Below are 20,000 nucleotides of genomic sequence, written 5' to 3' on the forward strand. Positions count from 1 at the left end.
ATTGGGGTTGCAACAAACATGTTTTTCCACTACTTACTAATAATTTGTTTATTTTTTTTAATTGAATAATCAATCTACAAACACCCCAAACAATTCTCTCATATCAATTAATCTGCTAATTGTTTTAAACTCTTGTGTAGACTCGCAACATCAAGTCGTCTTCCCTCTGAAGCTGCTCAGCTTCTATGTGGAGTGCTGTTCTTTGCTCGGATAACGTATTCTTTGAGGTGAAGTGAGTACCTGCTCACCGCTCCATTAATGACCTTGATTACACAGCGGCAATAACTGGACGGAGCACAGAGGATTATGGGTCACGTGTCGGGTTTCCCACAGGGCAATGCGTAAGTCGGTGTGGCGCTACCGGGAGATGGAGATGGAGAGAGTTATTGGGAATAGAAATGGAATTCTCTAATTGTGAGAACACTTTTCACTGGTTAGTGCAGCCCATTAGCCTCACTTGGCACCACAGAATGCAGAGAAAAATGATTTGCAGCCGCAAGGATGGGGAGAGATTTGTTAACCTCATAGGACCTACGTGAAAGTTTGCTGTAGAGAGAAAAGGAAAATCTAAATATTCAGGTTTAACACAAGGCTTTCTATTACTCAGTTAAAATGATGCTTCTAAAATCTTTGATTTACTCAACCATTCTGTGTTTGTGACGTAGTAGTTTAGTCGTAGAGAACGAGCACGATCAGACTCGTTTCATTCTTCATTGAAGCTTCATCAGAGGTAGAGATGTAATCAGATTACAGATTTAAATGTCCTAATGTGATAACTGATCTTATCTCTTGATCTTTCAGGTATTTGGTGATTATTATCACTTCCGGCATCGTACGGTGGTGAAGAGATCGCTGTCGGATCACAGGGGGACACAAGTCCGTCTTCAAAAAGATCCCAAGGTAAGGAGTTTGTTTCAGTGCGTGTGTGTGTGTGTGTGTTCATGAGGTTTATTGATGATTCGGAGTATGCCGTGGAGGAAGTGGGGGCACATTTCCTCCATTTGTGGTGTCATCCATGAGTGGTGGTTGTGGTGTCACCATTAGTGCAGCAACGGATAACACGGTCCGAGCTCCTTTCTTGCAATTTGGGAGGAAAATGTTACTGAATTATTTGGAGTGCTTGTATTTATTCAGCATTTGACCTGTAAACACATAGTTTATCCTATCTCCTGAGTGAGTTTCACATGTTTTAATGCTTGCAAAGACTTTTTCTTTTAATGTTATCTTATAGTTACTAGCTGTTGTTTGGTGTCAGTGTAATCATGTGAAATATTTACTGTGTATCGTATGCAGTAAGGTGCTTAGTCACTGTGTGACTTAAAAAGTGAGAAAGACCTGCAAAAACCTGAATATATCTTTTAAGCAGATAATGTAGTAGCTTTGGACCTTTGACCTTTCATTATTTATGAACCCTAAATACTGTGAGTCCATATGCAACCCAGAAACCAGTTACTAAACTTCTTGTTCTTAACTCATGATATCAATGTTGAACATTGTAGCTATGTATTCACCCATTACTATTAGTAATTATATTATATATTCTAGCGTTATAGTAGTAAGCTTTTTTTTTTAAATAAAAGGAAAAAAAAGAAAGTAATGTCATCTAATGTCTTGTTTTAATCCAACAAATGAAAATGTATTTCATAGTAATGTAAAGACAAGGAAAAGCTGCATGTTTAAGAAAAAATGAAACAAAAAATATTTGGATGTTTTACGTAAATATTACTTAAATTATCAACTTTAAACTCTTGAAATGTTTCCCTTGTTGTTTTCCGTATCGTCTGTGGATAAGGGAGTCTATCGTTGGAGGGTTTGGTTTCAGCCTCTCTGCGTCCTCGGTAAACTCAAAAGTTTACATGTAAGTTTCAGTTGTCAGCTGCACTTCAAAGCTGCTGAAGAGCTGTTAAATGTCGCTGAAACAAAGACAAAACAGTCACTAAAAAAAACAACAGCCTTCCTTGCATTGTTCACTGACACTTGCTGTTGATATGAAAAGTATTAATTGGAACTGCTGGCTGCTATTTATTTGTTTGTGCTCCTCCGTGGTTCACCGGCTGACGACGCTGTGCATCAGGAGAACGTTAAAGGGTTTTAACAGAGTGCAGCAGGGCGTGCCCCGCGCTCAATGGGTTACAGTGAACAATGAATCTGAAATGGCTCCGGCTTTATATAGCCAATGGTGATCAATTGACTCCAGCTCTGATGCAGCAGACCGGCTCAGGCTCCTCCGCTCCAGTCGGCGTAGGGTCCTTTGCTTCCTCACTGGTCCGAGTTGATTCTTGTGTTATATTTTCTCCTCCTCCTCCTAACGATGAGGTCTTCCAGTACTGTGAGGATTGGGAGAAAATGTTTTGCACTGTTTGCACCATTTCTCTGCCTTCTCATTAGAAGGTCTCTGCCTTTTCTGTCTCTGTAATCTCTGGAAATGATATGAAAATGTTTATATCTGAATTGTGTCCGCCTCATTTCAGTTAAGCAGTGAATTTCAAGGAAAATTCTATGGATTTAGATATAAGTCCATATAAATATATATACAACTGCAGAAGCATCTTGCATGTAAAAACTAATCTACAGCCATAAAGAAAGTTAATGAAACCTGCCTGAAGCTGAAGCTATCACTGGCCATGCTGTCGTGCTGTGCAGGTGCACACTGGGAATAGAAGAACTTCTGCTGGGTTTATTTGAGTCCATGTTACAAATGGTCCACCGCCCTCTTTGGGATTTCCTTGAACAGGCTCCATTTCCTGTTTTTGAAATCCTTTTTCCCCCCCAGCACCTCAGAGAAAGTAGAGCATTACAGCTCCGGGTCTTCCTGTATGTGCAGGAGGGTCGGGTCAGTTTGCCAGCACACACAGGAATTCACAAGATTTTGTGTTCTCCGTTTGTTTGTTTATTCACGAAGAGAGCTTTGCAAATGCTGCAATAGCGTGCAATCCTTATGTATAGACTCTCTAGGATCTAAACATCGATACATTTCTGTTACTGTGCTGCAATTAATAGTCTGATCAAAGCATGCATTGACCTGCACATCGTTGCAGATTTTATTCACATTTGCATCAGCTGCTCAGTTTTTTTGGAAAATGAAAAACATGAAAAAAAGATATTTTTAATGGGAGGATTCTTTTTATTCTACAGAGATCCCGCAGCTTTTAAAGTGGTTGAGATGAAGCCTGGACAAAAGACTCGGTGGAGTCTCTTTGAAGAGTGTCTCATTACTGAGAAAAACACCTGGACTTCTGCCAGATCTCATAGACGGGCTAACAGAGCCCAGTTAATAGGCTCCATTGAAGATTTAAAGCTCGGGTCTATCTTCTACCTCCGTGCCCTCTGCTGTTTTCTCTTTCATTCTGTTGTTGTTGTTGTTGTTGTTGTTGTTGTGCTTTGCTTCAGTGCCTTTCTTTGGTTAGTTGAAAAGAAGAGAAGGAATTAGACTGACGTAGTAAAGCAATGAGGTGCTCAGAACATTCGTTTGTCATTTGTTTGACTGCTTGTTTCATTACTATTGCGAGAAGAGTAGCAGTTACATCAAAAAGCCTTGAGTATAAACATGAATGACATAGCCAACCACTGATGCGTACTATAGTTGATATTGTGTCCCTTTATTGTAATGCTGCTCTGTTAGCGGCTTCCATTTGGCCTCAGAGGGAAGATGCGAATGTTTGTATAATGAAGAAGGAAAAGAAGTGGGTGGGACAAAATAAGCAGAGTGGGAAATCAAGTTGTTGGACAGATTACGATTCTCCACCTGGACATGAAGCGAGCAGCAGTCTGTTTGTGAACATGGATCAGTCTGGACCTTTTTCCATTTCCAAAGCCCGTTTATAATGAAACGCTCTGTTTGTCAACTTCTGGGCTCTGTGTTCTGACTATTAAAGACTTTTCACATGAAAACTGCAAAATCGAAATGTTTGTTGTTGTTCCAGTCCTGTCAAAAGTAGGACATCTACTCTGTATGAAATGGGAGATTGGAGCTGAAAAATACAACTTGTATTGTTTACTTCAGTTTGATATTCAAATAGTTTGTATTATAGAATAGCATGCTATATTAAAATGATTGGTAAGTAATGTGAGGGTGCTGTCAGGGAAATGTAATCTGGTAAGTCTTACAAATCACCAGTGCTTAATGTGCACTGTAATGATGTTTTCTTCCCACAAATGGAAATGAAAGTACTAAAATGAAGGTAATTGCTGTGCCAGTATGCAGCTTTCAGGAATGTTTTTGTATTTTTCCCCCCAGAGTTTACTGATTCAGTATCCCCATTGTGTGTTTGTGAACACACCCAAGCCACTAATCTGTGGCATCATTTCCTCATGACGAGGACGAAAGCAAAGTCACGTCTTGCTGTGTTCTGATGGACATTTCCAAGAACAGTGTGTGACATTAAGACGACTGGCTGCACCCATTAGTGGCAAATAACCGGTGTCGCTGACGCGTCTGCGACACCGGTTATGTTACGAGCAGACAATGTAGTTACTGTACTGAAGCTCATCTGCATGTCTGCTGGAAGGATATGGGCTTTGATTGAGCAGTCATGGTATTACCTTGTCTTGATGAAGATGTACAGTGTTGGAGCTGCTGTAAATGTTTCTTTCACCAGATAATAGTTTTTTTTTTATTATCAAGTAATAACAAGACCCTTAACAGACGAATCAAGTGTTTTGCATTGAATTTTAAGCGCATGCTGTAATCGGTAATGTTGGGCCCGTCCGTCCTGTTAGACCGAGAAGCATTTCTCTACATTCCTTACTCGGCTTAAGTGTGAATAGAAGAGTGTCACGTTGTCGGGAAAGGCATGCATAAGATTACAAAGTAAAAATGACTTGCATATGATGGTTTTGTTTGTATGCAAAACAATACCAAAGGGAATTAACAGCTTACATCATGCTTTGCAATGATAATGAAATGGTTTAATGGGCGTATTTGAGGCAATGCAAGCTACACACGGTGCAGTAAACAGTCTGTTGCCATGTACATTAAACATAACTTCCTGCGAGGCCCCAGATAACAAAGATTGCGCAACGATTGTGTCAGGATTGTAAAAAAAAAAAAAAAAAACAGTCATGTTTGAACGACGTCATCATGGACATTTATCACAGCAGAGATCCGACCTACGTATGTGAGAAAACAAGGGCGGTTTCACACAGGATTATATGTGCGATTGAAATGGAAGAGGGGGAACTCACACACCCCGCCTTATGACGCAAGAGAAAATAGCTTGTTTCTGTCTGACTGGAGATCACTGACTAGTGTAATGACGCTGAGTTTATTCCCTGCATACAGTGTTTGTCACTCAGACTGTAGGCCATTCAATCAATATTGTCATTTGCTTTAAAACAGAAAGCCAATATTAAAGCCTGACTGAGAGAAGCATGTCAACAACTGTCAAACTAATTAGATGTAGTAAAAAATGTTATTTATGAATAGCTTTGTGAAACTCAAGGGAACTGAATCCCTACTTTTTAAAGATTTTAAATGTAATGTACATATTTATTGATTCAGTGAAGATGAGATTCAGTAGCCGATGTGATGGCATTCATTTTTCATTTAACACCATTTGATTCAGTGCTACGAGAACAATATTGATTGTAAAAAAAATATTGTTTTGTCCTCTGCATCGGACCTGCCGCAGCGCACATCACAGTTAAGAAACAGAAATGTAAATTTTGGCATTATAATAAGAATTGCAAATATATATACAGTATGGGCACAAAAGTTTCATAACAGCTTCTGACCTGTTGTTCATTTCTCTGTGACCTGCAAGAGATTACAGAATAACATGCAGAAGTAGGACACTTCATTTTTTGAATGTGGTACATACGTTTTTATCTTCCAAAAGCAAAAGTCCCCAGGCTGACAACATCGGCACAAACAAAAAGTTAATAATGCCAGTTTCCTATCTTTTAGACATATTCTTAATGTTTATTCAGAACATATACATTACATATTCATCCAAAGCGACACATGTACATATACAGTAAGGATCCCAATGGCGAGAAAATGGTTGGCTATCTTCGTTTATCTCCCATTTCCCACGTTTGGCGACATATCAGTGTTTGTCAGCAGTAGTTCTTTGACTTAATGTGTCGGGGCCCACATTGTGAAAAAGCTGTCACATAGCTTTGTGTGTGAACTGCCTTCCTTGCACCTCACGGGGCTCACCTCATCTTCCCAGTAAGAATCCTGGATGAACCCTGGTGGAAACGTCTCCTCTACTTAGACTGATCGGGCCTCAAACACAAACCGCTCTGCTCGAAGGGAAATTATTCCATTATGGCATTTATATTATGGAAGTGTCGAATTGGCATCGCTTCAGCGTAGCAGCTAATGTGACCTTCATTACTTCTTTTTTTTCTACTCTTGTGTCTCTGGTGATGGGGAGAGAGAGAGAGAGAGAGAGAGAGAGAGAGGTGCTGTGATTCGGTTGTCATTCACATCAGGTGCTCCGTCCTTGCGGCAGGCACTTCTCTGTCTTCGTTCTCTGACATTTTCTCTTCTTTTCTGGCCTCTCTTGCTGTACAGCGAGCACGACGAGAGGGAGTGAGAGATGCAGGCTTCCTTTCACTGTATGCATTCTGCTTCTGTCAACACTTTCTGCAGGAGCTCGCTCATCATGAAAGCCTGCTGCCGACTGCGGGGTTGTTAGACTTGTACTGACTTTGTACCTCTGCGTGTATATTGTTAGTGTGCATACATGCGTTGGTGTACTCATGAATAAATATAATAGAATCTGGCGCATCTCATTTTACACAGATCCAGAAGTTTAAATTAGCCCCAGGCTGCTCTGGACTTTATCAGCAGGTCTCATTAGTGAGGAGTCCGTGGTACCCTTGTGCCTCTAATCTGTCTGCTGTCGCCCCGCTGAGAATTTTGATCTCTATTAATTTATTTGACATTGCGACCCTCGTGTCCAGCATATAATTATTTCTTGTTCTGTTCTTTTTTTTTTTTAAATGATGGTGAGCAGTAACCTTTCTGGATGGATTATCTTTCTCTGTTGAGCATCACCTCGCATTTTTGTTCGTATCGCTAACGTCTACATGTGTATCTCTGTGTTTGTGCTCTCCTTGTTTAGGTGACTTGGGCCGAGCAACAAGTGTCGAAACGAAGGAAAAAGAGGGATGTCTTCGAAGAACCGATGGATCCCAAGTTCAGAGACCAGTGGTACCTGGTGAGTATTCAACATTAGTGTGCGTCTGTGGGACATAAGTCATGGCTGCACACTGATTGAGCTTTTTATCCACCCAAAGTCAATACACGTAATTAAATTTCTGGCTGTGATTCCCCCCCCCCCCCTCCCTGAGTCATGAATCCAATATACCGCCTTAGTGCGAATGCTGTTGTGTGTCTTGTTTGCAGAACACAAAGCAAAGTCTAAGTAACTTTCCTTGAAGGCTTCAGCTTGAACGATAGCATTAACGCCTACACAGAGTGCCTTTGAACTCTGAATTGCGTCCCAAAATTGGTGGTTTACTTCAGTCCATCTAGCAACAGAGACAGAAAGTGGAGGTAAAAACAGAGCTGATTCACCTTGAATTGCTCTTGTTCTCAGTTGATTGATTTTTTCGTTTGACTTGAAGAATGTCACTGATGCGTCGGCCTGTTAAAGGCAGCAGTAACAACCCCTGAGATTCTCTGTTCGGCTCCACTATTCCTTCAATTACTGCGAGGGGGCTTCAGGCGGAAAGGAAATTCATGGTGAGGCAAATCAGACTTGCATCACCAGTTGTTCAAAATGTCTGTGCTTTAACAGAGGCTGACAGACTTCCCCAGTGTGTTGGATTAGTTAGTGGCAATTTGAAAGGCAAATGGGTGGATGAGAGGCTGCTGCCTGGTTGTATTAATGTGACTAGATGTGAACGTATGGCAGAATCTATTACAGTTAATCGTATTTCTCTGATATTAATGCCTGTGATATATATGGATATGGAGACGTCTTATGCAAAATCTGATGGCATTTTAGTATATTTAAAGCTGCAGATGATTATTTTCATTTTCACTTAATCCGCCAATTATTTCCTTGATAAATCCTTTCGTTCTAAACATTTTGGAAAAACTGCCCATCACAATTTATCAGAACACAAATGGATGATTGTCCAACCATTAGTCCAAAGCCTAAAGATATTTCACTGACTATCGTACACGATGTGACCAAAGAAAAAGGCAGCAAATCCTCACATTTGAGAAGCTGGAACCAGCAAATGTTTGGAGCATTTTTGATTATCAAAATAGTTGCTGATTAACTCTCTTTTGATCAACTATTAATCGTTGCAGCTCGGGCATCTTTGCCGGCACATAAGGAAATGACAAATGTTTGATGAAAATGCATGTTACTGAAAATATTACCCAAGTTACTGTGCTGATATCTATGAATATGAGGCACTCTGTGGTCCTCATTAAAGAGATGCTGAACTTGTGTAAGTGGGGGAAAAAAATTAAATTAATTTCTATTTATAAGTGTGTGCGCTTCCCATGAGGTTGTGAAGCTCATTAAAGCACCAAATAGACTAGAAAACTGGAGCAACACCTTCGATATTTTCAGATCCTTTCCACTGTCGGGATCAGCTGAGCTTCTTTTAGAAGAATATAAACGTCCCTACATTAAGAAGAAGACACAAACAACCTCCGTTGTTAGTGTTAATCATGATGAAGCTGTTGATTGTGGACCGGTCATATACTGTCCAAATATCTACACTTTTGATGAGTTAAAGAAATCTTTGAGATCGATTGTGTATATTAGATGATAGGTTATTGTGTTAGTGTGTGCTCAGAAGTGATGGGATGTAGCAGATGCTTTCAGGTAGCAGGAAATAAGTGTGAACCTCATTAAAAGTGAACCTGGCTGGCCACAGAGTGTGGGTGGGTTTGTTGGCAGGGTGTCCTTGGTAGGCAGATGCTAATGGTCAGCATCTGCTGTTACAATGAATATTTCATATTTTTCTGATATTTATCTAAATGATGAAAGATGATAAATCGTGCGCAAGCCTCAAAGCTGTACCTACTGTACGCTCACAGACGTGAGATGTGTGCAGAAGAAATGCTGACATTAATGCTGTCACTTGATGAGCAATATTCAAAATGAAACCTTGCACGTGCCTCTCTCTGATTTATTATACACTCAGCGTGTCAGCCACAGAAGGCCTGTTTCCAATTTGAATCAGCATTGCAGATCACAACATTCAGCTTCAACTGAGTTTCCTCTTGATGGATTAACTGCCAATGACATTGCAAGGATGAAGAACACACCTCATCCGTTTTCTGATAGACTGCACTTACAAGGGTCTGAAACCTGAGGAAAATGTGTCGGTGGTACATCGGACACATTATGTTTAACCAGCGGAATACTTAGAAAACGAAGAGCTTTGAACTTGATGAAAGACGGACGTGGCTTTTGACCAAAGGTCAAGATGAATGTCAAAAGCTTATCAAACGGCATACAGAATGATTACTGTGTGCCGTGAACCACTCCACCTGTGCTTTGCTTGGTATTAATGCAATGAATGCAAGCATGGCATTGATGCTTTCAGAGTAGGGATACTCTTTGTAAGCTTATTTACTTACTTTGTAAGCAATACCGCCTTCCCCTCATTCAGGAACTTTAGTTTGTCACGAAGAAGGAATAACTGAAATTCAATAAGCTGCATTTATTTTTTCCTGGAGGCTTCAGTCAAAAGCCAAAATGTTTTAAATTTTTTTTTATAGTATGCTCTTTCAGATTTAGTTGAAAGTACATTCTTGTCAGCACTCATGTGTCTCTGAGATAATTAGATTCCATCTATTTGCTTTCTCCATCCTCAGTACAACAGCAACCACCGTGACTTGAATGCAAAGTCTGCGTGGCAGTTGGGCTACACGGGTAAAGGGGTGGTGGTGTCCATCCTGGATGATGGAATAGAGAAGAACCATCCTGACTTGATGCAGAACTACGTGAGTATAACTTATTGTGTTTTCCATGGAGAGGCTGTTAATGCAGCAGCAAATGGATGAAGATAAGAACAGATTATCATATAAAAAATTGCTGAAAGTGGCTGATTTATTTTAAGAATAATTTCCGTGCAGACCGGTTCTGTGGTTTAAAATTGTGCAGCTTTTTTAATACTTGACTGTGCCAAACTGACTATCTGCATCTTTATTTAGGACCCGGATGCCAGTTACGATGTGAACGATGGCGACCCAGATCCTCAGCCTCGATACACGCAGCTTAATGACAACAGGTAGAAATCCACACACGGAACATTTCAATTTCCGCTCTTCTGTCTGTCTGTTGGCCTGCTCGGGAAACACCCATCTGTGTTTTCTCAATGCCTGCTGTGAGGACGACGTGTCAGGACGATATTGTACATGTTCATTAATTTGTCCCCCTCACTGATAGCTGACAGCTGACATGTAAACAGGCCTATGGCTGGGGCACCGTTTATGGGAATAAAACTAACTAAAGGCCATAGCCTATGGGCTTTGTCCAAGAGATTTAGATTTTTAGCCATTTAGCAGATATTACTTTATTAAAAATGGGCAATAACTAATATGAATCCTGCCCCCAACTCAGTTTGTGGATTTGCTCTGGCCTCCTAAATCACACAGGCACCAGTGGGGCATTTCTGTAGCTGGGGTAAGTGGACTAAATCTACACTAGGATTAAGTTAGTATGTGAAGAAAACAGCTTTAATGCAGTGGCCTCTGCAGATGGCATTAGGAGTTGTTTACCACCACAGTGATGTCTTGCAGAGAATTGATTGAATTAAGATCATCAGCATTAATGAAACAGAGCAAATCTCTTGGCTCTGGAGGGTCCTTGCTCGTCTTCCTTCATTCCAACTGCCTACCTCCCGTCTGACTTTAATTTCTAATTCGCTGTAATCTTATGTTTGTGGCGCACTGGCCTGAGAGGCTTTTTTATCCAGAGGCTCACCATGATTACTAGTGATAGGCATGGAAGATTATAGTTTGCCAGGGATGGAAATCAAACGTCCCCAGCTGAGTCAGGGGCCAGGAGCAGGCACCATGAATATGGAGGCCCGAGGGGATAAAGAGCTGCAGAATGGCCAAAACATACTGAATCTATGCCAACGTGGCATCAACTCCTTAAAGGCTTTGTGAAAGGCATACGAGGTGGAGGCTGATTGTAGGTAGAGTGTGTCATTATTTTCATACTTAAAAACTAGAATTCTACTTGGGAGCAGAACCACACACCCACACACAATTATCAGTAAAAGTTTGGATGAACATGGAAACACTGTAAACAATATGCTGTCGCTTTGTGGTGCAGCCCAAGATTCTGTGCCAATGCCGCAAACTGTTTTCCCCAACCACCATCAACAAAACCCTAAATGGTGGAATTTCTTGTGGAAGAATGTGGGAGAAGATCCCTCCAGCTCTACAGATTCACACTCTGTGCCAAGGCACGCTTAAGCTCTTCTGGTGGCCCAGAGCCCAGCTGAGACACTTACTATTGATGTTTCCTTCATTTTGGCTGCCCCTTCTTTCCAACCCTCGCTCACCTCAGCCCTTATCTCTTGCCACCCAGCTCTCTGTGTCTTTTCCTCGTGGCGGGACCAATGGAGAGGGGGCATATTTGTGTGCGTTTGTGCCCGTTTCTCTTACTTTACACCGGGTTGGTGCAGATGCATGTGTAAACAACCTGTGGGCGGGATTGAAAATGTGAACGGCTGTGTGAGACTGTGTCTGTTCCCTGCAGAAAGGCCATCTCTGTTCACCTCCATAAGGCCTCCTTTCTTTCCCAGCATACGGGAAGCAGTGAGGATGGCTCAGTAGCAATGTGGCCATTCACCCTCATGTTTATCTAAGACGGCATGGGATCTCGATGTTTCCCGGTCCATCCTATCAAAATAGTTTCCAAATATGCATTTTCTGGATTAAACCTGGCCAAACTGGCATGGAGTCTTTTTTATTTTTTTGTAATACTCAATTCAGTGCCTCGTGATTTAGATCAAGGCTAGCTCTCTGTATAAGACATGGTCTGAATCACACTATTCAACGTGTGCAATTAATGTCATGTTCGTCGCACATCAATCATTGTTGGTGGTGGCAGGTTTTGTTGTTGATGATGATGCACAGGAAAAATGAGGTAAACTTACTGAACACAACAAAGGGCAGTGCAGACTCACTACAATGTCTATTCAGAATTATTTAAGGCACAGCGATGGATGGAGGGACCTATTTAACAGCAGCCTGATTCTTTTTTACCTGACCCTACATTAATCTCTCTAGACATTTCCTTCATATTCCTCTCTCTACCATGCCCTATAAACATCGCCAGGCATTTTGTCCTGAAGGCCAGCTCATTAGTAACCCTGCAGAACCATTAACAGACTTAAGAATGAGCAGAGCCAAACAGTTGTTCGGATTTACCTTTGAGGTTCAGTGCAACCCAGAGACTAATGAACAGCAAAGGCTACATCCACGGCCTCGAGAGCCTCAATGATTTAAAAAAAAAAAAAAAAAAAGAAGTAGTAATTAAGCTAATGTGAGAGAGAAGCACTTACGTGAAGGGAAAATGTTGTTTGCCAGACTCTGGGCGAGAAGTGGGTGAAGATAATAAGATCAATACAGAGCTGGACAAGTGCATATGTCACAATATATCATTGCAATATCAGACCCTATATGATGAAATGGTTATGCGTTGCTCTCAATTTAGTTTATGTACAACTTGAAAGTCTTACAGAAATCCTTTTGATGTACGATTGATGGTTTATTTATTTTCATGTCATGTGCCCAACCCTCATGGGTTTACAAGGCACTAAAGATACAGCTGCAGAGGCCAAACATGTCATTCCGTTACCAAATTACAGGTTATTTTGCCGCTTGGTCTTACACAAGATATTCTGCCTCATCTCTCAAGATTAGCAAATAGAATCTGCTACAAAAAAAGATTCCCTTCCTGAATTACAACTCACAGTTTTTCATAGTCATCCAGCCAAAAGAAGTTTGGGATTGTCAAGGATCACCTATCATACGGGGCACATCAGAGGATTGCTGTTTTCGCAGCGCAGGAAAAGCTGCAGCATCAGTGGCGAATCTTTATATAATAAGCCAAATAGCTGCTTTTGTGACAGTTTGGTTTTCTTAATGCTTTTTTGGCCCAGTGCAGGTTTGGGTGAATGCCTTGCACAACATACACAGACACAGTTTGGATACATCTGTATGACAATAGCATGTCTCTTTAGCAAGCCTCCAGAGAGGCGCGGTTTAGGTTTTGCACAGTGATAATGGTTCTGCCAGCTGTGACTATGAATACTGATTGTGTTTGTTGGCCTCAGGCCTGCAGCCGACTGACGTTGCTGTAACCTGAGTTAGTCTCTGTGCCTAGATTCTGCCACGGGGCTTGTTCTCGCTGTAATCGGAACAAGACTTTACGGAAATTGCTCTTTGTTCACCTGAATCTTCTATTATCACCGTTACGTATGACGACAATGTATCCGATGCAAAAGGTGTTGTGAAGTTTATTCAAGACTCTCCTGTTCCTTTTTCCAAGAAGTGAGTGACTTTTTAATCAAGTTTTTTTTTTTTTTCTTTTTTTTTTAGAGGGATTAGTGAAGTCATCAAAGTGTTTTAAATACAAAGCATGTTCACACTGTAACTGCTGTTGTAAGCGTGTTGAGATGAAAACTGATGCTGTAAGCAGTACACGCACCACTTAGTCTTTAAATGGATAGTTTCCATTATGTTGTTAATGTGCCAGGCACATTAATTGACTTTTGCTTCATTGAGTTTTGTTTTGGTCTGCTGGAAGCTTGTCTAAATTAGAGCGTTGGGTTATTCATTATATCTCTGCGTTTCGTGTCCACAGATGAGGGGACAACATGATGGTGCTTGTGGTAAATTACACCATTTTTTACAGTGACATTTTTATTAATATAAAGATATATTCACTTGCTCATTTGTGCATGCTTTATGACTCTGCATAACGAGCATATCTGAAAGGGTTTTACAAAAAAAACTAACCAAACTACATCTAACATAACAAAATGTATTGCAGTGTGAAGAAACAAAAGCAACTTCCCAACATTTATGTTTATGTTGTTTCATTTTTAGATGATCACATGATCTTTGCACGGTATCAAAATCAAGTACACCCCTTTAATAAACAGACTCGTATCAACCCTTAAACACTTCTTGTTGTACAGCCTGCTGTTACATCTTGACTTGGTCATTACAGCTTGAGTTGGTTCACATAATTGTGGAACGACATCAGGTATTAGAAGGGATAGCGAGCATCTTTGCAATTTATGGAGCGGATTTTCTGAGTGCAGTTGAGAGTTGAGACTAAATGAAGTCGGAGAGTCCTCCAGTGTGTCGGGGAATATATTAGGTAGGTATTACAGCAGTGATGATCAATACTCTGTGTGACTTGTTCACAATGCTGTACTTGTAGTGACATACAGCTCTTTAACCCTGCAGACAATGTCTGGGAGTGGTTTCACTGGAGCACTTAAAGTGATCCTGTGCTGTGCTGTGCTGTCCCCTCTTGAGCCTCTGGCCTGCAGTGGATTTTAATTTGCCTTGACATTAGAGACTCTTTAAGTTTCTCTTTTACAAGGTTTCACAAAGAATCTTCTTCAAATTGACCCGAACAGTGAGTGGGAGCAGTAAAAGGATATCTTCTTGTATTTATCTCTCCCAAGAAAAATCTCTCCCAAAAGCATGATTATGAAAGTAGTTCTTGCATAATACGATTCATAAACCTTAAGCTTTACCTCTGTAACAGCATTTGTATGATATGCATCAGTCTCCCATGTAAGTAAGTGACTGTAATGAATGTGTCCAAAGGAAGATTTGGAAAAGGGCTCCGTTAAACACTGGAGGTAAATGCCTGTGCATGCCCGGCATCCCATCACAGACACCTGAGCTGCTCCTTATCATCAGCTGCATCTCAAACACGGATGCTGTAGGACATACGACTCCCAAAGTAAACAGGCCAGCACTTCCAGGAATGTCAAGATAAGGCTCTCTGGAAAATCACCCAGATGACATTTCTGTGTGTGTGCGTGTTTACTTTTCTGTCTATAAAGTTGTTTTTATTAGCATGCTGCAGCTGGACCTTGGCCTCCATCTAACTGACGTCCTGTGACACGTTAGAGACGTGGTGCCAATGTTGACTGTGGCATTGACATTAACCTTCGCCCTCTCAGCTCATCAGTGTGTCTAAAGAGATCAGCAGAAGGGTTACAGTTCTCGTCGTTAAACCTGTATCTTTAATGAAAGCAGAAGTCTTAACGGTTATTAGAAATATAGTCAAATAATTATGGGTTATGGCCTCTGTGACCGCCGACCTAAAATGCATTTCAAAGTAGGTGATTAATGAGTTCTTTAATATTCATTAATAATCGTTAATAGCAGTTTTGGCAGGCTACCATCAGATTAAATGTCCATTTCCTGACAGCAGAAAGAGCCTATTGTGTCAGGGGAGGATGTCTGCTGCTGATGTGCTGTTTTGATTCTTGTGTTTTTGGTTTGGCTGCATACCCAGAGTGCCTTAATGGAAGCCTGCTGGTATAGATGGTTCCTTCAGTAGTGAAAGTCCACTGTTTCTGTTGTTTCCTGATGTGGCACAGTGGTATTGCCCTGGCTCCAGCATTCCTGTCTGGGAATGGCTTCACTTCAGTGGGGGATTGCTCCATGGTTTGAAAGGCATTAAGAGTGCGTATCCATCTGGCGGACCAGGGGAATGCACCTGACTGGAATGTGATGATCAGCCCCTCTGTACTGGCTTCTTGGATCTCTTCACTGCGGTGCCTGGAGCTAGGTGTTACTACAGAGGCTCAGGCTTAATGAAAGACCCGTTGTGAAAATGGCAAATCTAATTCACAATTTCCTCCCATGTGTGACGGTAGTGTGCCGTCTTATTTCCCTTTTCCTTTAACTTGATTCAGGCCTGCAGTCATTCCAAGGTTACTAATGCTAGCGGGCCATAAAATAGTGTACATCGGTCTCCAATCAATGGCTGGATGTTTTCTTTTAGACAAATGGGAATTCAGATTTATTTAAAGGAATTAAAGCCAAGAACCTGTCTCCACCAGTTTGTTTTTCCTCAGTCTACAGCTCGGTGGAGGAGGGAGCAGGAACTCTCACAAGCAGCCGTTGTTAGACATGCACACTACCTGCGTGTTTATTTAATTATACGTGTATAAATGATGAAATGATGTGTCATTAGGTGAATGACACTTAAAATGGTAAGTCCTTAAACATGCCTCTTACTTTCTCATCCTTCCTCTGTAGACATGGGACAAGATGTGCAGGAGAAGTGGCAGCAGTAGCCAACAACGGGATCTGTGGAGTCGGTGTGGCCTACAATGCCAAGATTGGAGGTAAGGTCAAATAAAACATGCGGATGATTGGTTCGATCTCACAGGCGCAACAAACCGTCGTTTCATCTCAGTTTTCCTCTTTGACAGCCAGAAATGTTGAAATACTTGTTCCGCAGCGCCAGTGTTATTTTCAGCCCATTTCCCAGGCACAGCATGCCACTGAATCTTTCTGAGCATCATCACAGATGTGATGTGGATTGCCAATTCACTGTAACTGTATCGGTTTTGCACGGAGTGGCAGTATTGAAAAAGCACAGTGGAAAGCAGTTTCTGAAATGACACGGTGCCAGAACGTCGGAATCTGTGTTAAGTTAATGTCAAAATGTATTACTCCCAGCTTGGATACAAGTTACACCAAATGGCTGATTTAACTCTCTCCTAATGTTCCAGTATCCACTGTGAATTGGTGCGGAAAGAAACCATCATATACACTCTTCAATATAAAATACAAAAGGTACCTGACAAAGTGCTAGTTAAATGTATTTAGAGGCGTCTCTCTAAAGACATAAGAGGGAGAGCCTCAGAGTTTGACTGCAGTACTGCAAACACAGTCTTTATAGTTTGTTGAAGGAGAAGCACCCTCTGTACGTTTTGTTTTAAAGCCGTGTCAGACGGGCTGAAGTCAGATCATCAGAATACACATTTGACAGGATCTCGCTGACGCCCGGGTTGTGATGTCAGTCTCTGCTGCTCTTCAGCATCACATGCTTGATACTTTCTGTCTCTCTCCTTCTCTTGTCGTTTTATTCAATCGACAGAAAGTTGCTACTCAAATGTGAGAATTTGTAAATCTTTGTAAATTGAATATTTAAGGTTTTTGGACAAAACAAGCATTTTTGAAGACATCACATAGTGCTCTGGAAAATTATAATATTATATATTTTTCACCATTATCCACACTAGATTTTATTGATGAATGATTAATCGCTTAAAGGGATAGTTCTGATGTTTTAAAGTGAGGTTGTATGAGGTACTTCTAAAGTCAATGTATTACCTAAAGTAGATGATGGTCGGCACGCCCCCACTTTGGAGAATCGGGCACAGGAGCAAAGCTATGCACTGCTGTGAACAGCGGCATCACACAGCAAAAATAATTAAAAACCACTCATCTACTGTACCTAATACACTGACTATGGATAAGTGTACAAATCCACTTCAAAACATCAGAACTATCCCTTTAACTGAGACATTATTGGCAGATGAATTGATAAAGTGAATAGCTATAACAGTGCAAATTGGAGATGGAGAGAGAAAGGCATCGCAGCTTAACTAAACATGATTCTATTCGAATCAAGCCTGTGTAGTTTACAACTCCCTCACTTTGTACTTCTAATGTGCTACCTTGTTTCCCATTGAGCTTTTAGTGCTCAAGTGTTAGTGCTAACACCAAGTGCTAGTGTGAAAAGTACACTAAACACATGGGTCCTGGATTTTGACTTTGACTGCAGTGCCACAATTAACTGCACTATTAATGGAGAACATCATTAGATGAAAGCCAACAGTTAGACAGTGACAGAGTCTCACAAACAGACAGAAATCTGCTCATTTATGAGAAGATACAAAATATGTGAGTGGCAAAATATTGTGAAATATTAATTTGTTTGTTCTAAAAATGATTTTGCACCCTGATGGGTTGTTTGGCTTCTGCCTACAGGGAGGGAACTGTTCTTGTAGTTCCTGTTCCCATTTTTCAAAAGACGCTGTTTGATATTAAGAAAACGACAAAGTTTATTTGTCTTCTTTGCTTCATTATAAAGAGCCCATTTCTTTTATTTCATGCCTACTTCTAGCTCCCGAAGTTTGAACCCCGTCAGAATAGAGCCATAACTCTTAATGATCTCCAGATGGCCAGTACGAATATACCACATGGCATCAGCTTTTCTATCATAACAAGTGGGCTGTGTGTGATCGAGTAGGCGGAGCACGAGGCGGCACAGTGTTGTTAAAACCTTCACTTTTAACCAGACTCGAGGATCTTTTCCACCAGCAGAATCAGAAACTAGAATAAAACGAAGAACAGAAACTCAATTTCTGTCTGCGCACATTGGGAGCAGTGTTTGCATGCATGGACATTAAAGCTGATTCTGATCTATCACCATCAGATATCAAAACATTCAAACTAAGATTTGAAAATACATTTCAAACCTTTTGAAGACACAGATTTGTAGTGTAATTTAAAGCAGTTATTTCCTTAAAATGTTTCAAATGTTTGCACCCTATTTCTGAATTTTGAAGAACATTTCAACTCTTAGTTTTAATGTCTTGATACGTGACGGTAATCTAACCTTATAATGTGATGTATTTAAGTTCAAGTATGAAATTTCACTTTGAGACAACTTGCAGTGACAATGCCAAACATTTACTGAACATCAAACTGACACACAGCACGGCGACACGCGATAGTCCAGGTAACGCTGAACAGCTGGAAGCCCGACACACAAGCGTTATTCTCCAGAACACTAAAAAAATAAAATGCAAATTGCCATGTTAAAACCAGGCGAGTGCAGAAGCCTCTGTGACTCCTCTGCGCTCGTGCGCTCACTTGACTCCATGCCAGCTGCCGAACTGTAGCTCATTATTCAGCCAGGACACGCTCCTGTGAAATACCCCCCGTTGTAATTTGAAACAATATTCCAATTCATAAGTTTGTCTGAGATAAAGGCAGTCCTTCAGGTGAGCCAGTTCCTACCAGTTCCACAAAAAGGAGCAGTAAATTAAGCACTACTTGGTTACTGCCATAGTAATGTTGTCAGAAATATACATTTTCCTTTGTTTTACTTCTTGTTTCAGTCGACTCGCTGATGATCTTCAAAGAAATAGTTCAACTCTTGGGAATATAAGCTTATTGGCTCTCTCACCAAGCGTGTCTGTCTGTTAAGCATTAGTCTGCAGCTTCATATCAAACCACATCAAGTTGGTTTTGCACTTCAGTCTTTATGCTGAGCTAAGCTAACTGGCTGTAGCTTCATATTTGTTGTAGGCAAGAATGTAAGTAGCGCTCTTCTCATCTATCTCTCCGTAAGAATGCAAATTTATTCATAAAAACATTTTTTTTTGTACATCGTATAAACTATATCTGTATGAAAAGGAAATCTCCAAAATTCTAAAGAGGCAAAGCGTACTGTTAATTATATTTTTGAACCAGCAGTTTAAAGAAATGCTTAATTTACTTGAGCTTTAATGTGATCTGAGAGTCGACGGGTGGCTCATGACACTGTGCAAAAAATGGTTTGAACCTTGATGCATTAACAACCTTGGTCTCTAGTTTTTGGGATGGTCGGGGGTGTTTTGGAAGAGGACTGGAGACATTTGAGTCTCCTCAGCGAATCACATGGCCCTCTCACAGAAGTGCAGGCTGCCATGGAAACACTAGCAGCCCAGTGCCTGTTTGACGCTTTTGGCGGACTTCAAAGAGCCGGTGCCTGGTTGCTTTAACCAATATAGAGCAACATGGAGTAACCGGCCCTGCAATGCAACAAAGAGGAACATTTGTGTGATTTTTTTTTTTTTTTTTTTTTTTTTTTTTTTTGTTTTTTTTTTAATTATTTTTTTTTTTTTAGGAGTCTATGAATTCCCTCCACTCTCTCTGTGGTGGAACGTTAGGACAAGCTATGTGTGTGTGTGTGTGTGTGTGTGTGTGTGTGTGTGTGTGTGTGTGTGTGTGTGTGTGTGTGTGT

General features: G+C 40.9%; 1 protein-coding gene across 2 annotated transcripts in view; it reads left to right on the forward strand.

Moving 5' to 3' along the window:
• Positions 1-20,000, forward strand: part of furina (furin (paired basic amino acid cleaving enzyme) a) — a 77,231-nt gene that overhangs the window by 38,090 nt on the left and 19,141 nt on the right. For both annotated transcript variants that reach the window (XM_076109857.1, XM_076109858.1), the window contains exons 3-7: positions 802-900; positions 7,074-7,169; positions 9,797-9,925; positions 10,136-10,212; positions 16,235-16,323. In XM_076109857.1, coding sequence (XP_075965972.1) covers positions 802-900; positions 7,074-7,169; positions 9,797-9,925; positions 10,136-10,212; positions 16,235-16,323 — 490 coding nt within the window. The remainder of the gene's footprint in view (positions 1-801; positions 901-7,073; positions 7,170-9,796; positions 9,926-10,135; positions 10,213-16,234; positions 16,324-20,000) is intronic.

This window comes from Anarhichas minor, unplaced genomic scaffold, assembly GCF_050575085.1.
Source record: "Anarhichas minor isolate MPS153535 unplaced genomic scaffold, ASM5057508v1 ptg000042l, whole genome shotgun sequence".
Classification (NCBI taxonomy): Eukaryota; Metazoa; Chordata; class Actinopteri; order Perciformes; family Anarhichadidae; genus Anarhichas; species Anarhichas minor.